Source organism: Ambystoma mexicanum, chromosome 9 (assembly GCF_040938575.1).
Source record: "Ambystoma mexicanum isolate Mex_15411 chromosome 9, UKY_AmexF1_1, whole genome shotgun sequence".
NCBI lineage: Eukaryota > Metazoa > Chordata > Amphibia > Caudata > Ambystomatidae > Ambystoma > Ambystoma mexicanum.
In genome coordinates, this window is record NC_090931.1 from 834,148,343 (window position 1) to 834,166,776 (window position 18,434).

At 47.5% G+C, this 18,434-nt stretch overlaps 1 protein-coding gene across 21 annotated transcripts in view; it reads left to right on the forward strand.

The window, feature by feature from the left end:
• Window positions 1-18,434, forward strand: part of UNC80 (unc-80 homolog, NALCN channel complex subunit) — a 3,486,058-nt gene that overhangs the window by 525,532 nt on the left and 2,942,092 nt on the right. For all 21 annotated transcript variants that reach the window (XM_069615884.1, XM_069615886.1, XM_069615890.1 and 18 more), the window contains exon 8: window positions 3,452-3,713. In XM_069615884.1, the coding sequence (XP_069471985.1) occupies window positions 3,452-3,713 (262 nt within the window). The remainder of the gene's footprint in view (window positions 1-3,451; window positions 3,714-18,434) is intronic.

Below are 18,434 nucleotides of genomic sequence, written 5' to 3' on the forward strand. Positions count from 1 at the left end.
AGAGCTCCTGGTTCTTAGGTAGGTTGAGGAGCCTGGGAGGGCAGTGAGGTTGCTCATGGAGGCAAAGTTGGATAACCTTGTGAGATTGTGAGGAAGATGAAGGGAGAGATATGTGTTAGATGTCAGCGGTGAGGTTGGATCTGTGTGCAAGTGTGTAGTTGAAGAGAGTAATATTGCAAAGAGGAATTGTAGTGAAAGGTGTGTAGGCATGTGAGGTGCCTGGGATAGGGTGGTGGAATGCATTGCTATCTATAGGGTGGGTACGTGATGGTGTGGGCAAAACAATATATTGGCACAGATAGAGTTACAGTGCATTTGTGTGGCCGACTGAGTAGGGCAAGAGAGGTGGGCAGAGCCATTTTTTTCAGTACAAGTTGAGCGGCAGTGCAATTACGGGGGCCGACTGAGCACGGCACACGGTGGGTAAAGCAATTTGAACAGCACATGTGGGCAAAAAAAAACATTCTATCCACAAGATGGGCAAAACAATTATGCAATTACGGGGGCCGACTGCGCCCAGTACAAGATGGGTAAAGCAATTTTCACAGCAGAGGTGGGCAAAAACATTTTTTTCTCGGCACAAGGTGGATAAAAAAATGATGCAATTACGGGGGGGGGGGGGCGACTGCGCCCAGTACAAGATGGATAAAACAATTTTCACAGCACAGGTGGGCAAAAACAATGTTTTCTCGGCACAAGGTGGGCAAAACAATTATACAATTACGGGGGCCGACTGTGCCCAGTACAAGATGGGTAAAATAATTTTCACAGCACAGGTGGGCAAAAATAATGTATTCCCGGCACAAGGTGGGCAAAACAATTATGCAATTACAGGGGCCGACTGCGCCCAGTACAAGATATGTAAAATACTTTTTACAGCACAAGGCAGGTCAGGAATCATTTTTGAGAGTTTGATAAGTGTCTGGTAGACAGTGGTGGGGCCATGGGGCAGGTTGGAGAGTCAGGGTCAATGAGGATCCTACCTTTTATGATTGCAAACAGGGGGTACCAGCACTGCGCTCCAACGTACGAACAGGCGCAAACAGAGCCTTTTCCTCACCACCCTTCTCTCAAACGGGCCGGCACTCCACAAGTTATTGGAATGGGGTCTGCAGCCACTGAAGCAGGGAAGAATCCCATGGTCCTATTGTTTAAAAATGATTGTATCTGAATACCGGCCTCAGAGCACCGTACCCCAAGGATTGGGGGGGCCCGACGGGCCAGAGGACTCAATTTCGGAATGCTGGGCCCTACGTCTTGAGCGCCTGCATGAGGACTACCCTTTGTTTGCAATGTATCATAACACACCGTGTTAGACCCCTGCCGTAATTGTTATTCTGGGATCCATGGCCGGGAAGAGGGAGGGGGAAGGAAGGGGGGAGGGAAGAGGGAGGAGGAAAAGGTTGTGATTGAATTTGTGTCTATTTTTGTGGTTGTATTGTTGCAGTGGTTAATAAACGTCTAACCCAAAACTATAATAAAACTGAATTTAAAAAAAAAAAATGATTGAATGCATGCTATGGCTTCCTGAGAGAAATGGACAGCTGAGGCCAGGTGATTACAAAGTACTTTGTGGTCCACCAAATAAAAGGCGGCAGACAGGTCTAGAAGTAGTAACAAGGCTGTTTAAGTAAAAGCAGTTCACATCAATGAAGTAGGATAAACTGTATGGAGTAAAGTGAGAAAACAATGTATTAATAACATGGACCATATACCTTGCTGCATAATTATAAAACCCCTGTAGCTTCAGCAATCCTTCTCTACCAGGTAATTACACCTAGTGCCTGAACAAAAGTCCCACGTAAGTACATGTGTAGAGAGAAGGAAATCTTAAGTCTCCTTAGAACAAGTATCGGCAAAGCTAACAAGTTGGAAAAAGTTTCATAATAAAGCACTTTGGAGTTTAAAAGGTAAGTAGCAGGTTTTTAGCAGTACTCTCCCAATCCCACCATGCTAGAGGTTACCCTGAGGGGATCCTGGCCAGAACTTCACTGATCACGACCAGGCAAGGGAGAGTTGGGAGTGGACTTTACTCCCATGCAATCCCTAAAGCGGTGGTAAAAACAGGTAAGTACACTTGCACCCATTATACTGATTCTCTGACTGAATCATTGGGGCCATCCTGTCAGCCTGGTCCTCCACCGTGCGGCTGAAAGTGAGGTCTAGGCAAAGCAGACCAAACAGAGATCACTCCGCTCAGACATTAAACATAGTCCGACAGGAGTTCAAATGACAAAAAGCATTAGTGCATGCAAATGAAATCTAATGTGCATCTAGTTAAGTGCAGTCATTTTGCTCCTACTCCGGTAGCACGCACAGCTCCCCGGAAACAGCAGCAGGCCTGCAGACGCGAGCAAGAAGGTCAAGGCCCAGCTGGTGCTTCAACCATTTCATAGACAAACATCTGCAAGTTGCCATGCCAACGCCATACACTGTTCCCTAACTCCCCTTTCACCCACCTTTTTTTTAACATTTACAGTACGCCACCATAGCGCCAAAACCAATCATGACCTTATCATGATTTGCACCTCCCCTTGCGCCCCTCGTATCTGATCATTTCATAGTGCATCCCTTATGCAAATTCAGGATGTGCATTGTAATGCCCAGTAACGAGGGGTGCAGGATGAGACGTTGGTATTGCTGAACCTCTCGGCAGTATTAAGCGCCACAGAACACACCATTTTCCTGGAATGTCTACAGAGATTCTGCTTTTCTTCTGTAGTCCTTAAATTACTGCTTTTATATTTTTTTTTTGGCTTGCTCCCAGTTAGTAGCTATGGATCCTTTGAATAAAAATGCCTTCCATGGCCATCTAACCCAGGCTAGATAAGCACATCCAGCGCACTGATCATACATTTGCATCCTGCTTGACAGTATAACTGAATGATTCGAACCTCATGAAATACAACGCCTTACAATCAGAGGGAATAGTCTGTGGCCAGTCTGACTATTACATTCCGATATTGACTTTTACTGTGCAGTACTCACCGTTGGCACTGTAGAGTAAAACTCCTGAATGCAAGAACCTCTCACATTTGCATAATTGACAGCCCTATGAAAAATCAGCTCTGCCTCTAGCCTTAATTTTATAGAACTGGTTGCCACCAGGCCACAACAGTATTTAGCTGATCTTTAATCTGGTACATTTTATTGGGGGGAAGTCACAGGTCTCCCTCTGAGACCAGCAACATGCTTGGTGTCTTAAAATAGGATGTAACTGCATATTATGGTTCTTGCTAGACAGCTGGAAACCATCTTGATTAGCCACTCTCCTCCCGACCGGGACTTTTCTTACTGAAGGGATGGTAATTGGTCTCTAATAAGGTCCAATACATGCATCTGTGTTATTTAAAGAAGGCAATGATACATTCCTAAAATATATCTCTGCAATCTATTTCTGTGCACCTTACTTATGTGATAACTTTCCTCTTCATCTTTTGTTTTTTTTCAGAGTGTCTGTGGTGATACCGCCATGCCAAAAATCCCGGCATGCAACATACTTCGACGTGGCTGTCTTGCGCTGCCTACTTCAGCCGCACTGGTCTGAGGAAGGTACACAGTGGTCCCTGATGTACTACCTTCAGAGACTCCGGCAAATGTTGGAGGAGAAGCCAGAGAAACCCCAGGAGCCAGATATTGCACCCCTGCCCCGACCCCGCAGCAGTTCTATGGTTGCTGCAGCCCCCTCCTTGGTGAATACTCACAAAACCCAAGTAAGCAGCATTGCAAATACACTTTGTGGCAAGGTTGTCATTCTCCAACCTCCTCAGCCAAATTATTAGGAGGCCAATGCTTTTTAAACAATTATGTATGTGCCAATTACAGTCTATCTGTCTTTTGACTTTAAATCACTTTAGAAAAATGAGCAGATGTGATAGGCTTGCTTGGTTTAAAAAAATGCCTGTAACGGCAGCGCAACATCCAATAACCTGGGTGCCCAAAACGATAGAATACTTAGGCATCCAATTGACACGGGAATACAGACTCTTATACGGGGAGAACATAGTCCCACTGTGGAAACAATTTAAAGAAGACCTCTCGAGATGGGATGCCCAGGAACTCTCATGGTTCGCGGCGCATAACCGCACTCAAGATGACCCTCCTACCCCGCATTCTATATGTAATTACCTCCCACCCGATAGAAATCCCCCTCCAAATGTGCAGAAAACTACAAAAGGACCTAGTAACCAGGCCACCTTTACTTGGGGGGTTGGGACTCCCTGAGGTGGAAAGATACGCACTGGCAGCCCAGATAGCCCCTATGCTGAAATGGATGGGAGGGAACCCATACAAGGGATGGGTGGGAATAGAACAAGGGGAAAAAGGCATCCCTCTTGGGACCTTACATGCCCTATGGACAGGGGCCAGAGGGGCGAAGGGGCACCTACTAGAATCTACCCACACTTCACTAAGAGCATGGGGCACAGCACTCAGAAAACATCATATAGCTCCGGACTAGGCCCCTTCACACCAATGGCACACAACCAGGACTTCACCCCGGGTAAACGTGACAGATTCTGGGCAAACTGGGGGCAAACACACCCGCTCCTCCTAAAAGAATTCTACCATGAAGGATCCCCTTTACAATTCAACGAATGTAAACGGAAATTCGGCATAGGGGAAAAGGACAAAATACAAATATATACAAATCAGGCACTAGATCTCCCAAGCAGGGGTGAAGAAGGCGGCCTCTAGGACTCCCATGGGGCTGGAACTCACCCTACACGAAGGCCAGTCCCACAAAGCAATAACAAGAATATATAAGCTACTAGACAGCGCACAAATCGAGGACCGAATCTCATACAGAGACAATTGGGAGAAAGACCGGGGAACCACCATCACGGGAGGAGGAGTGGGGACAAATTTGGAAAAGGGCTCAGAAAGCATCCAAATGCACCACAATCAAAGAAACCTCATATAAACTACACACAAGATGGTACCTAACGCCACACAGACTACAAAAATGAACCCAGCCTACCCCCCCCCCCCAACTGCTGGAGACAATGTGGCAACAGAGGGGACCTATACCACATGTGGTGGACCTGCCCTAAAGCTGAAATATACTGGAAAGAAATACTGCGACATATAAGAGAAATCACTGGGAGACAACTCCCTTGCGACCCAAAGGTAATTCTGTTAGGCGGCGCAGTGGAAGGCACCTACGCAGAGACAGGTAACAACACAGCTCTGATTACTCAACTACTAAACGTGGCAAAAACAACCCTGGGCCAAGGATGGAAAAACTCTGAAAGCCCAGTGGTCACGTGCTGTTGGGTCAAAATATGGCACATACTGGCAATGGAAAAGGTAGGGGCCATAAAAGACAACAAATACTTGAAATTCAGAGAAGTGTGGGACCGATTCATAGACTACGTCACAGACAGGGAAGCCTACTTCTACAGACCTAACCTGCTTAGAACGATCCTGAACTAAGGCCCCCGGTAAGACGGAACCTCAAAGGGGCCCACAGCAACCACTAACTCTGGCAAATAATGCCCGAACTGCAACTGTACAAGCTAACGGTGTAGGAACACGGAACCAGACCAGTTGGGGGGAGGGAAGGTTGAAAGGGGACATATGTTATTTATGTTACTACAGACTAAAAGGGGGAGAGGGGGGAGTTATAAAAGTTAAAACTCATGGGGCCTCATTACACGGAATGCGGTAAACCATGGTGCTTTTAGCACCATGGTTGCCGCCGGTACCATACCGGTACCACCATGGAGAAAAGGGGAATTACCACCCCATTCCAAGTTTGGCGGGGCGGTAATTCCCCCTTTCTCCATGGCCCTTCCCCATTCCCATTTTTGCCCCATAGGGCTCAATGGGAATGGGGAAGGAGCTAATTACGGTACCGCAAATTGCGGTACCGTAATTAGCACCAAGGTCCCTTTGCGGGTCCCAACTTTAACGGCTAGTCTACACCAGCCTACCGTGTAATGAGGCCCATGGACTTCCTACAGACTTGAAAAGAGAACTGGGGGGGCAGGAATGGGTAAGAGGAGAATGGAAAATTTCTGTATGTTACCTCCCACATAAGCTTGTAACTTGAGTCCATGGGAAGAAAATAAAGTTGGTAAAAAAAAAAAAAGTCTGTAAGCCCCAGCATACATAGTTAAAAAAAAAACATATTGGGCCTCATTACAAGGTAGGAGGTAAGGGATCACCGGCACCGGTAAGGGTGCCGGTGCCGGTAATCCTTTACCTCCATATTCCGAGGTCGCTTAGCGGGTCCCTTCCTTAACGCCTGGTCTGACCAGGTGTTAAGGACGGGACCCGCTAAGGGACTTCAGACCTAATAACGGTACCGCAAATTGCGGTACCGTTATTAGCTACTTCCCCATTCCCATTGAGCCCTATGGGGGCTCAAATGGGAATGGGGAATGGTTCTCAGAATAGGGACTTACCGGGTCCTCCAAGGTTGGAATGACCCGGTAAGTACCCATTCTAAGAACCCGGAATGCGGTAAGGGGGTAGCCATGGTGCTAATAGCACCATGGCTACCTCCTACCTCGTAATGAGGCCCATTGTATTGTAAAACCCTATCCATTTATGACAAACTCCATTCTTTTCTTATATTGTTTGGTCAAAATCCCTTTGACTCACCTTAGCTTTGCCTCTCATGATTCCGAAATACAAACGTTCCTACAGAAGTGAACAGGAATTCCATGGACCTTATGACATCCAAAGTTATGCCCCAATACTTTAAGACCTCCAACGACATGTTATTGAAACAATCCTCCCGAACATCCCAGGCACAGATAGAAGTAGAATTGTGAGAACATGTATTTTTGATGCTTGTTAATCTGCTTAGAATCACATGCTGTGCATATGGACCGACATCCAGTGGTAACCGCAGAGTATTGCATCTTGTCTTTCGGGGACCGAAAGGGGACATCGGCATAGGCGTGTCTGTAACACTATCCCTATCGTGACGTGTGTAGTACCCAAAATCCCTCACGCGCCGAGGTCCCGCAGATTGTTTGTTTCAGCCCAGATAATTGGTCGCCCTATAGCGGAGCTCTTACTAGAGACATTGTTTATTTTACCGAATTGTCGGTTTATTCCCCGTTAAGTCACTTCGCCAATAACAACATCTTCGACGAAGACTACGGGGGAATCATCTACGGCTGTGGATTTCAGCGCCTAAGATCCGGCGGCCGGATTGTCCACGTGGTCGGGCCCTCTGGCCGACCTATACAGTAGGGAGAGTGGGGTCGGGGTTGCCATATTGTTTAGTATGTCTTTCCTCCTTTCCCCTCTTTTCCCTTTCGGTCTGGTCATCCTTCCCTTTTGCTATGGAAAGGACTCCTTTTATATTCTGCCCTAAGTGTAGGGTCAGATATCCTTGGAAGGACGAACACAGGACGTGTAACGCCTGTCTCCCCCTCGAGAACGACGAGAAGTGGTGTGCGGCCTGCAAACTCCTTCGGCCTAAGACCCTTAAGGAGCGCCGTGTAAAGCGGTGGGCCGCGTAAGGTATGTTACGCGTGGAGCCTCCCTCCCCCACCGCCACACCAGCCGAAAGTGACGGGGGTACTTTGGATGACCAAATGTCCAACGCGGATGTTATAGACCTTGAGGCGGACACTTCTAGGTCCGCCACGCCTGTCCCCGACCCTTCCAGGCTCGACTCTGGTCTTGCTACAGGGACTACACCCGGCGACAGAGGCGTACAAGCGCATCGCACTAAGCACACAACCCCTACGCCAATTTCGACGCCTTTGTGGAAAAAGGCGAAATCGCTAGCGGGGCCGCCGAAGACTTCGCCGGTCCCCTCTGATCGTTCAGATCCAAAGCCTTCCCCGCATCCGCAGCAGTGTATTGCGACTGGGCAATCAAACCAAACCAAGAGTGGCCACTCCAAAACCTACACGCGTCGACAGTCAGGAGTCCCACGCTTCGACGATTTCCAAGGCCACAGTAGGCCCGAAAACTACGGCTAGGCCTCTACCCGGAAAACCGACTGCTAGGCCTCCTGGTGCCACGGATGGTATTTCTACTGCCGACAAATCATCGGAGACTTTGGGCCTCATTACACGGTAGGTGGTAAGGGTTTACCGGTACCGGTAAGGGCACCGGTACCGGTAAATCCTTACTGCCTTACTACGAGGTCCCTTTGCGGGACCCGACCTTAACGGCTGATTTTACCAGCCGTTAAGGAACGGAACGGGCCCGCTAAGGGACCTTGGTGCTAATTACGGTACCGCAATTTGCGGTACCGTAATTAGCTCCTTCCCCATTCCCATTGAGCCCTATGGGGCAAAAATGGGAATGGGGAAGTGCCTTGGTGAAGGGGGAATTACCGCCCCTGCTCACCTTGGAGTAGGGCTGTAATTCCGCCATCCACCAAGGCGGACACGGTAAAATACCGGCGGCAACCATGGCGCTAAAAGCGCCATGGTTACTGCCTACCGTATAATGAGGCCCTTTGTCTCCTGACGTTTCGGTGACTATCCAGAGTAGCATCGGAAGAATCGCAGCGGCGGTGGGCCTCACTATGGTTCCACCTAAAGTTATGGGCCAAGCCGCTGAAAAGATTTCGACGGATTTGATCCGCGATTCCGATGAGACTTACGTAGATAGTCAAGAGCCCCTCTCCGACACCCTTAGAGGTTCCTCGCGACACCACAGTGCGGAGAACGTCGTTTCTCCTCGCGTAAGTGGACTACAGAAAAATTTGAGGGTGACATGGATCGGCTGGAACAGATCATTGGTTCTTCTGATCATCCTCCCCCGAAAAGGGCTCGGGTAGACCCTAACCCCCAAATTCAAGAAGTTCAGTCTCATGTTTTCCAACAAGAAGACGTGGTCCATATGGACACATATAGAGACATCTATAATGAGGAAGAAGAAGCTTCTTTTCTCGAACACTATGAGGAGGATCAACAGGATACGATGGACAACTGGGAGGAAACCCAGCAGGAAGGTCAAGACCCTTGGACACAGCAAGATCAGGACTCTGATATTTTGTGCCTAGACTCTCCTCAGTCCACCCCTGCTCGCCAGACCTCCCCTGTGGATGACCAAATGGCTTTCAACTCCATGTTGAAAAAAGCAGCAGAATACTTCAAAATAGCCACTCAAGAGGCGGTACCTGAGCAGGATTTCGTGGAGGATATTAAGGAAAAACCTCTGGAGAGTCAGTCCATCCCCCTCCTTAACTCTGTTAAGAGACGGGTAGCTCCCTCATTGGTTACACCTGCTCAGACACGGGCAGTAAACCCGAGAGTCGAAAAATTATTTCGACCCTCTCCTACCGACCCTCTGTATATCAAATGGCACGCCATCCCAGACTCACTGCTAGTGACTACCACTCGAAAGAGGGCAGGGGTACCCCTTGCCACAGGAGAATCACCACCGGACAAGGAGTCTAAAAGGTTGTATGCCCTGGGCAAACGTGTCACATCAGCAGCTGCATACACCATACGGGTTGCTAATAATACTACTCTATTAGCAAGCTATGCTGATGCCCAATGGAACTTAATACAAGAAGGCCTCCAGGAGGTTCCTGAACCCGCCAGAACAAAGCTTCTCGCCATTGTTTCGGATGGAAGACTGATTAACCAGAATGTGGTGAAGAACACCCTGGACACTGCAGAAACAGCATGCAGGTCTCTTGCACAAGGTACTCTTCTGAAAAGACACGCATGGCTGCGTACATCGGGCTTCAGACCTGAGACTCAGGCCTCCCTCATTAATAAACCCATTGAGGAGACTAACCTCTTCGGGAAAGCAGTGGATGAAGCGTTGGAGACGGCCAAGAAGGAGCACGAGACTATAAGGTCTTTGCACCAAATTACACAGAAACCCTCCTCCCAGAGGGGTAATAATTCTCGGTGGTCCTTTCGAGGGCAAGCCCGTGCTGGTCAGAACAACTACGGCACAGGTAACTTCAACACAAATCAAACATCTGGAAACCCTACTTACTACCCCTCAAGGGGTCAGAAACGTGCCAAAGGTAGAGGCAGAGGCCCCAAACCCAGAGGAGCCACAGCCTCTGGTCAGAAATGACCACCAAGTCCAGGTCCCCTCCCATGTCTCCCCGGTCGGGGGGCGATTAACATCTTTCCTCAAGGCATGGGAGGGGATAACTTCCGACCAGAGGGTCTTAAAGGCGGTCACCCACGGTTATTGCGTGGAATTCGCCCGACATCCACAGTTCAGATCGCCGTGCTCACGGCACCTTTCACCGGACCATCTGGAGATCCTGATCCAAGAGGTGGAAGCACTCCTGGGAAAGGACGCCATAAAAGCCGTCCCTATTCTTCAGGTAAATGAGGGTATTTATTCAGTGTACTTCCTTGTACCCAAAAAGGATCTCACCATGCGTCCTGTTCTAGATCTGCGCCCAGTGAACAAGTTTATAAAACCCCAGACGTTTCGCATGGTAACACTGCAGGATGTGATCCCATTGCTGAAACAGGGGGACTTCATGGCAACATTGGACATGAAAGATGCATACTTTCATATTTCAATGTTGCCAGCGCACAGAAAATAGAGGTTCATGATCCAGGACACACACTACCAATTCAAGGTACTCCCCTTCGGCATCGCCTCGGCACCAAGGGTGTTTACCAAAGTCCTGGCAGTGGCAGCAGCACACCTGCGCAGACTATCAGTCCCAGTTTACCCTTACCTCGTTGACTGGCTCATTACGGGGGACTCGTTCGACGTTTGTTTTTCGAACACCCAAAAAACAGTAGATCTCCTCTTCAGCCTGGGTTTTTCAATCAACGAAAAGAAATCCAGCTCAGTCCCCAGCCAAGTAAAACATTTCTGGGAGCGCTAATTCGGACGGAAGACGGCCTAGTCCTCCCCTCCAGCGAGAGGGTTCAGAACATGCTCTCTCAGATTCTTCAATATGTAGCCAGTTGGGAGGTGATGGTACGCAAGGCCATGCGTTTGCTAGGGATTATGGCGTCATGCATATACTTGGTTCCCAACGCGCGGCTGCGCATGCGTCCCATGCAAGAGTGGCTCAACAGCCAGTGGTGTCAGGCCAGCGGACAATGGGAAGATCTGTTAGTTGTCACGCCAGCCCTCGTTCTCTCTCTGCAGTGGTGGTCAAGAGAAAACCTCTTGAAGGGGAAGACCTTCACCACCCCTGCAGTGGAAGCCACTCTCACGAGACACCTCTCTCACGGGGTGGGGGGCTCACCTGCTTCAGCAGACAGCACACGGAGTGTGGTCCCCTAAACTAGCATCCAACCATATGAACTTACTGGAGCTACTAGCGGTGTTCAAAGCATTGAAAGCCTTTCAGGTGCAACTGCAAGGGAAGACAGCGCTGATCCTAACCGACAGCAATACAGCAATGTATTATCAGAACAAACAGGGGGGCACTCCCTCTCCAGGGCTATCCAAGCTGTCCCAAAACATTTGGATATGGGCTCTCAAACACAAGATGTTTTTGTTGTCCCAACATGTTCCAGGGGAACTCAATCTTCTGGCAGACGTACTCAGCAGAGATTTTCATCTGCCAGAAGAATAAGAATGGCGACTGCACGAAGACATTGTCCAACGTCTTCGCAGAATGGGGTTTCCCAGAGATTGACCTGTTCGCTACTCAGGAGAACTCCCAATGCCAAGACTACGCCTCCAGGTACCCCCAGAACCGATCCAAGGGGAACGGTCTCTGGATAACTTGGTCGGGGAAATTTGTCTACGCTTTTCCCCCCGACTCACCTTCTCAACAAAATAGTGCACAAGATGCACCAGGAACCAGTCACCATGATACTGGTGGCCCCCATGTGGGTCCGCCAACCCTGGTTCGCTCACCTGATGGAAATGTCTCTCTCCCCACCAGTCAAGCTGCCCTGCCCGTACAACATGTTGTCTCAGGACAGGGGGGAGACCCTACACCCATGCCCACAAACTCTGAACTTGGCAGCCTGGCTCCTGAGATCATAGAGTTTGGACTCCTGCAACTCCCTCAGAGATGCATGGACATACTCGGGGAAGCGAGAAAACCTAATACACGTTATTGCAAATGGAAACGTTTTGTCATCTGGTGCAATTCCAAGGGCGTCAATCCCATCGATTGCTCACCCTCACACATTGTGTTGTATCTAACCCACCTGTTGGACTCTGGGTTAGTCTTCTTTTCCCTAAAGGTTCATCTGGCTGCTCTGTCAGCCTACACCACATCACAACAAAAGGTATTGTGGTGGAAAATACCAGTAATTAAAGCCTTTATGGAAGGGGTTAAGAGGATTTATCCTCCCATCTCTCATCCAGCCCCTGGATGGGATCTGAATGTGGTTTTGGCCAGGCTCATGGGAGCTCTCTTCGAGCCTATGCATAAGGCAAGTCTGAAAGACCTGACTTACAAGACAGGCTTCGTAGTGGCTATCACTACTATCAGAAGGGTTACCGAACTACAGGCTCTTTCTGTTTTAGACCCTTTTGTTACAGTCCACAAAGATACGGTAGTTCTGCGTACACATCCCAGGTTTGCGCCTAAATTCATTTCGAAGTTCCATGTGAACCAGTCTATCGAACTACCCACTTTCTTCCAGAACCCTACTAACATGGCCGAAAGAAGCCTTCACACACTAGACGTGCGCAAGGCAGTCATGTTTTACCTGGAAAGAACTAAACCACTAAGGAAGACTAAACAATTCTTTGTTTCTGTGGCAGCTGGTAGAGAAGGGGATCCTGTCTCTAAATCAGCTATCTCAAGGTGGATTGTCAAATGCATCACACTATGTTACACTCTTGCTAAGAGAGAACTGCCCTTCAAGCCTAGAGCACACTCTAACCGAGGAACTGGGGCATCCATAGCATTCATTGCAAATGTTCCTCTTGAGTCCATTTGCAAAGCGGCAACCTGGAGTTCTGTACACACCTTTACAAAACACTATTGCCTAGACACTCATTCTAGATCTGATACTCAGGTGGGACAAACAGTACTAAGACATCTTTTCTCTACTGTTCCTTCTCACAACCCACCTCCAACTCCGGGTACTGCTCACTAGTCTATGCACAGAATGTGATTCTAAGCAGATTAACAAGCATCAGAATACATGCATTACTTACTGTAATAGCATTTCTGATGATTGTACCTGCTTAGATTCACATGATGCGCCCTCCCTACCTTCCCGCTCGGGGTGGAAGGAACATAGACGTCTTACTACTTTCTCTCTTTATGTACTCACTCACTATAACCTTGGGCTCCCTCTTGGCAGAGAAAATACAATCGGAGGGACCTCGGCGCGTGAGGCATTTTGAGTACTACACACGTCACGATAGGGATAGTGTTACAGACACATCTATGCCGACGTCCCCTTTCGGTCCCCGAAATACATGATGCAATACTCTGCGGTTACCACTGGATGTCGGACCATATGCACAGCATGTGAATCTAAGCAGATACAATCATCAGAAATGCTGTTACGGTAAGTAATGCATGTCTTATCTGGAGTTTCATAATGCACTTCATGCATACAAAGTCACTTCAGAGTACAAAGGATGAAAGGGAGTGTGGAAAAAGGGAGCTGGGAGGTATAGGAAGGGAAAGAGACAAGGGAACTTAGGATATTATAGCAGGATTCTTTAGAAGCAGCAGGGAGTTACATTGCCTTCTGTAATCCCAAGCAGATACAACATTTAGCACTAGTAATATTCAGTGATCATGCTACTACTGTGCAATTCCAGAAGGACTCCAGAGCAGTTTTTAGTCCTATTGCACAGACTTGGAATATGAGATTAATGGCTCTACAATGAAGGTGATGGCGTGGGGTTCACAAAAGGGCCCAACAAAAATAGTTGTAGGGGGGTACCCTTAGAAATAGTTTAATAGTACTAATACTTGGGGTTTGAACTCTCCTCTTTGGTTTCTTGGAAACTGCCCGTGAACAGCACACTTACACAGAAGTGGGATGGGGTGTATCCTGAATTTTAACTAAGTTTGGGGGCCATTTGTTTTCTGCTCCAATCAACGAATAGAAGGCTATGGCTGCTAATGGTACCGTATATGCCTGTGAGATGTGGGGACATGAAAAGGCGGGCAGCCTTCAAGAAGCCAAGAGCGGCACACCATACCTGCCCTAGGTTAGACATATTGAAGTCTTGTTAGTCTCCCTACAGCATTCACTAATTTGTATGTATATTTTTAAAATGATTATGCCATCTTCCTGGGAGGCGTTGGCTGTAGCCCAGCATCAACTCAGGCATTCCAATCCTAAACTAGAACTATATTACGAGCGAAAGTGGGTCAGGGAGCATATCTAGATGATATTTGTTGGCTCCCAGTGATTAATTTAGAATTCCTTTTGGGTATTTTGCCTTTCAATCCGATGATGAGAAAAAAAAACATGAGTCTCTCTGCTCCTGTGGCTCAGACCAGGAATCCAACACCCATTTTCTTTCTTTGTGAAAGTACTATTCCCACCTTGGGTGGACCACTCTCAGGCCCCTACTGAGGAAGGCTAGTATAATGAACCCACAAGAAGGGCTTGTGTAGGCGCTCTCAACTGCAAGTGCAGCTGTGAGTTTTGCCCTTGTAACCTTTATGTGGGAAGTGTGGAGGAAGTAGAGTTCTCTTCCTTGTGAGTGTGGGACTTCAAAGAAAGTTACATCTGTTTATGAACCTCTTCCCGCCATTCTCTTTTGACTTTTGTTTTTGTTAGTGCCTGAAATCTTAGCTGTTTTATTATCAATAGTACTTTTTGTCTGTATGACTATCATTTTGTTATTTAATGTACTACTAGCGATTGAAAGGCTGGGAAAATCGTATTAATTCTATGCACTGAATTATATTATTTTAATGTCTTTTATTTATTTGTTTGTAATGGCCTTTGTGCGGAACATATGCATCTTGACTCGACATGAACACCGCCCCGAACCGAAGCGTTTAATCCTTCATCTATATTTGGCCAGAGACATTAAAGAGCACAGACGGGTTGCTTTAAAATATGACACATATCAGCTGAGGATAAGACCATGCTTAGGAACATTAAAATGCAACACAAAAAGTGATGCCTGGAAGGTTCTGAAAGAATTAAAGAAAAACACTGGCAAATCACTGGGCAACCCTCAAACCATCGATGTTTAGCCTGGCATGCCAATGCAGAGTGGGAATACCATATGCAAATCAGGCATAGCCTCACCACAAAAGGGGCTGTCCAGCCCGGACTGCTTGGTCACATCTCTTCGGCATGGGACCCCAAGGAACCCCAGAGATGTTTCAGCCTCTCCAGGTATCACGAGTGAAGTGTAGCTTGGGTCTGTAGGCATGGCAAACGCAGGACACAGTTGTTACGAGATTCTTCTCATTTAATAGAATGCCATTGCCTGCACTGCTAATCAGATATTTTAAAATGTTCGACATCTAATTTAATGAGTTACATTTACAAATGGGGATGCAAGGTATCTCTGTTGTGGTGTCTGGCCCTATCGCTAAATTAGGTACTCTATATGCTTTTAGCAGGGGCGGGTGGGGTACTGCACTTCTTGCTGGTTGACTTTGAAGTAAACAAAAAATGTAATAATTTCCAGGTAGGAGCAGTGATTACAAAGATACACATTAATTAATATTAAGAAAACAATTTGAAGAAAACATTTATAACATTATAACATTATAACATTCAAACATAGTTTCTTTTTCAGGTGGTACAGTACTCATACATATGAGGAACAGTGAGGGGTGGGGGAATGTGAGAATCATGAGCAAAAACGTGGCCAGTGTTTTGTGCTTAGTACTTTGTCAAGGCTTAATAATTGTTAATGGCTGTTTTGGTATTCCTAACTTTGATAGCCCTAAACCTATCAACACTTTTGATGGCCTTGAATCTTGTGTTTTTCTAGGCATTTTAGTTTCCAATCCCTTCTTAGGTTTTCCCTCTAATAGCTGAATGTTCCCCTGCCAAGCTGGATTTCCATATATTACTTTTCCTTTAATTTATTTACTTTGATGTGTCGACATGTGGTACCATTTCCATGGTTGCAGCTTAAACCAAAGAATCCATCTTTGTGAGAATCAAGTATGTGTTCACTGCCGACTAAATATGTTATTACAAAATCCACATGAAAACAGCCTATTTTTGAATGTTCTAAAGGTATTCTTCACATTGTTTTCTTGTTATTAATAAACACGTAAAACTCAGGACACCTCACAAATGTGGTCCAATAAGGCTGAAGTATGTCTGAGGTCTGTAGTGAATCATTCAATATCTGGAATTTAGGGCCTCCCTTTCAGTAAGAGCATATGCTGCCTGCTGAACATTGTCTATGACCTCAGCTCCTATATCCCTACCCCACTTTCCCTTAACTTTCTGCGTACTATCTGTGTGTGTCTGTGTATGTGTGTGTCTGTGTGTGTGTGTGTGTGTGCCCACCCACCTCTTTCTCAAAGCCTCCCCAGATTGGGCATATTTTAGTACCTTGATAGTTGTACTTGGTCTAGCCCCTAGCAGTTCATTATTGCGTCTGCATGCACACTCTCTGTACAGATCCCAAAGTGTCTGGCATGGTGGTTCCAGCACATTCTGATGAGGTCGCCTTCAGCTCCTCCAGGCAGACGATTGGGATCAGGTGGCAGAGTCGCAGTCGGATAGGATCCCTAAACCTCCGTTCCTTCTGCCTGACTTTTGCTGGTGGCTGATTGCAATGCTTCAGTGGGAGCCCCCTTGACCCAACCAGCGCCTACTCTGATGGTGATGACCGACTCCTCTCTTTTGGGATGGGGGCTATGCGATCCATGGAGCACTTACTTGTGAATTGCTTGATGCTATTTGCTTTTGAATTGTGTTCCACTACAGGCCTTGCACATTTGTGAAAACCCTGCTAGGCCTGCAGGGCGAGTTCCTTAGTTTTACATACTTGACCTAAGAGAAATGCACTTGCCCCATGGTGACGGGTGACAAAATATTTACCAGTGTTTTCTATAAAATGGAGCATGTCACCATAAGCACACTTCACATTTGGTGCAATGCTGCCATCCCAAAAGCCAGCATGTACAGTGATAATTTTATTTGTCAGCTACTGCAAACAAAGTTGGTTTGCAGTAAATGTACATCCCCATACTGAACAGCAAGGCAGAGTACCATGCAAACGGTACTAGCCCTTGTAAATTCTACTCGCCATTGCCAGTGGGCTAGTAGTTTTTGCAAGCGCTGCACTATTCTAAAAGGGAATGCTATCATAACAGTAGTATCGCTTGAAACAGAATCAGTGTAACCGTTTACCAATAAGGTCTGCTTACCTTGACTTGCATGCTGCCATTCTAAAAGTCTAATAATGTGATTGTTAATGTTAATGTTAAAGGACATTTGTAACGCGCACTATCACCACCGGAGTGGTACCCTGACGCTCTGGCGGCTCTGAAAGTGGAGGGGAGGTTGAGTTAGTGGGGGGAAGCAGGAAAAGTGCAAGGGAGCAGTGATGTGCTGTTGGCGTCCTCAGCCCGGTGGGTCTGCTGGCTGGGCCTGGGGTGTTTGCGCCCGGTAGTCGTCGTGTACTGTTGTGCAATACTATGTGTGTTTTGTTGTTGCGATGTAGTGAAGTTTGTGCGGTTTGTTGAGCTGTAGGTTTTGGTTGTGTTTGGTTTGGAGTTTCAGAGGTGTATGCAGAAAAGGGAAATTGTTAGTAGGGTTGGTTAGTTTGCGTCTCTATCCTGAATTGAGGCGCTCGGCTTGTGTAGTCTCCCCTGATGCGGCTCTGTCCTGATCTGGGTCCGACTGGCATATAAGGTTCCTTACTCCTCTGGCCCCCACCTTTAACATGCTCTCTCATAGCTCCCCTTATCCTCCCTTCATACTCCTGTGGTCAGTGCACCTGCCAATGTCAACCTCTCAGGTCATGTGGTGATTGCCAATATCTCGACAGTTCCACATCACTGTGGTGCCTGGCGGTAGCTAAGGGGCAGGCAAAGTGATGGTGGGATTGTCTGGGGTAGTTGACTCAGTTTCCGTGCGTGCCGCCTGTGTTCCAGTCTATCCGGTGTCACCCGTCCAGGTGCCGTGGGAGTTACCCTCTCTGGTCGGGGATGTCCGTGTCCTTTCCAGTTTAGTCATCCTTTTTCCGGTTTTGGTTTCCAGATTTAGTCCAGGGAGGGCCTGAAGGCGAGCTCTCACTTTTTGTGGAGCCCTGGAGGGATACGTTACCTGGGTGTGAGGATTACGGCAACTTTGGGAGGATGGTACGCGGCAAACTTCCCCCCGCTCTTTAAGGCGATCAAGAAAGACTTCCAAAGATGGAGAGACCTAAGGGTATCTTGGATGGGGCGAATAGCCGCGGTTAAAATGGTTACTCTCCCACTGCTATTGTATTTATTCCAACGGTCCCACAGCCAGTCCCGGCAAGCTTTTTTTTTTTAAACTTAATTTTTATTGGCATTTCATATATAACAACAATGAAACAGTCAACAACTCAAAATTCCCCCTACCCCCATCTCCCCCCTCCCCTAATGCTCGACCCAGGAAAAGCCCTCC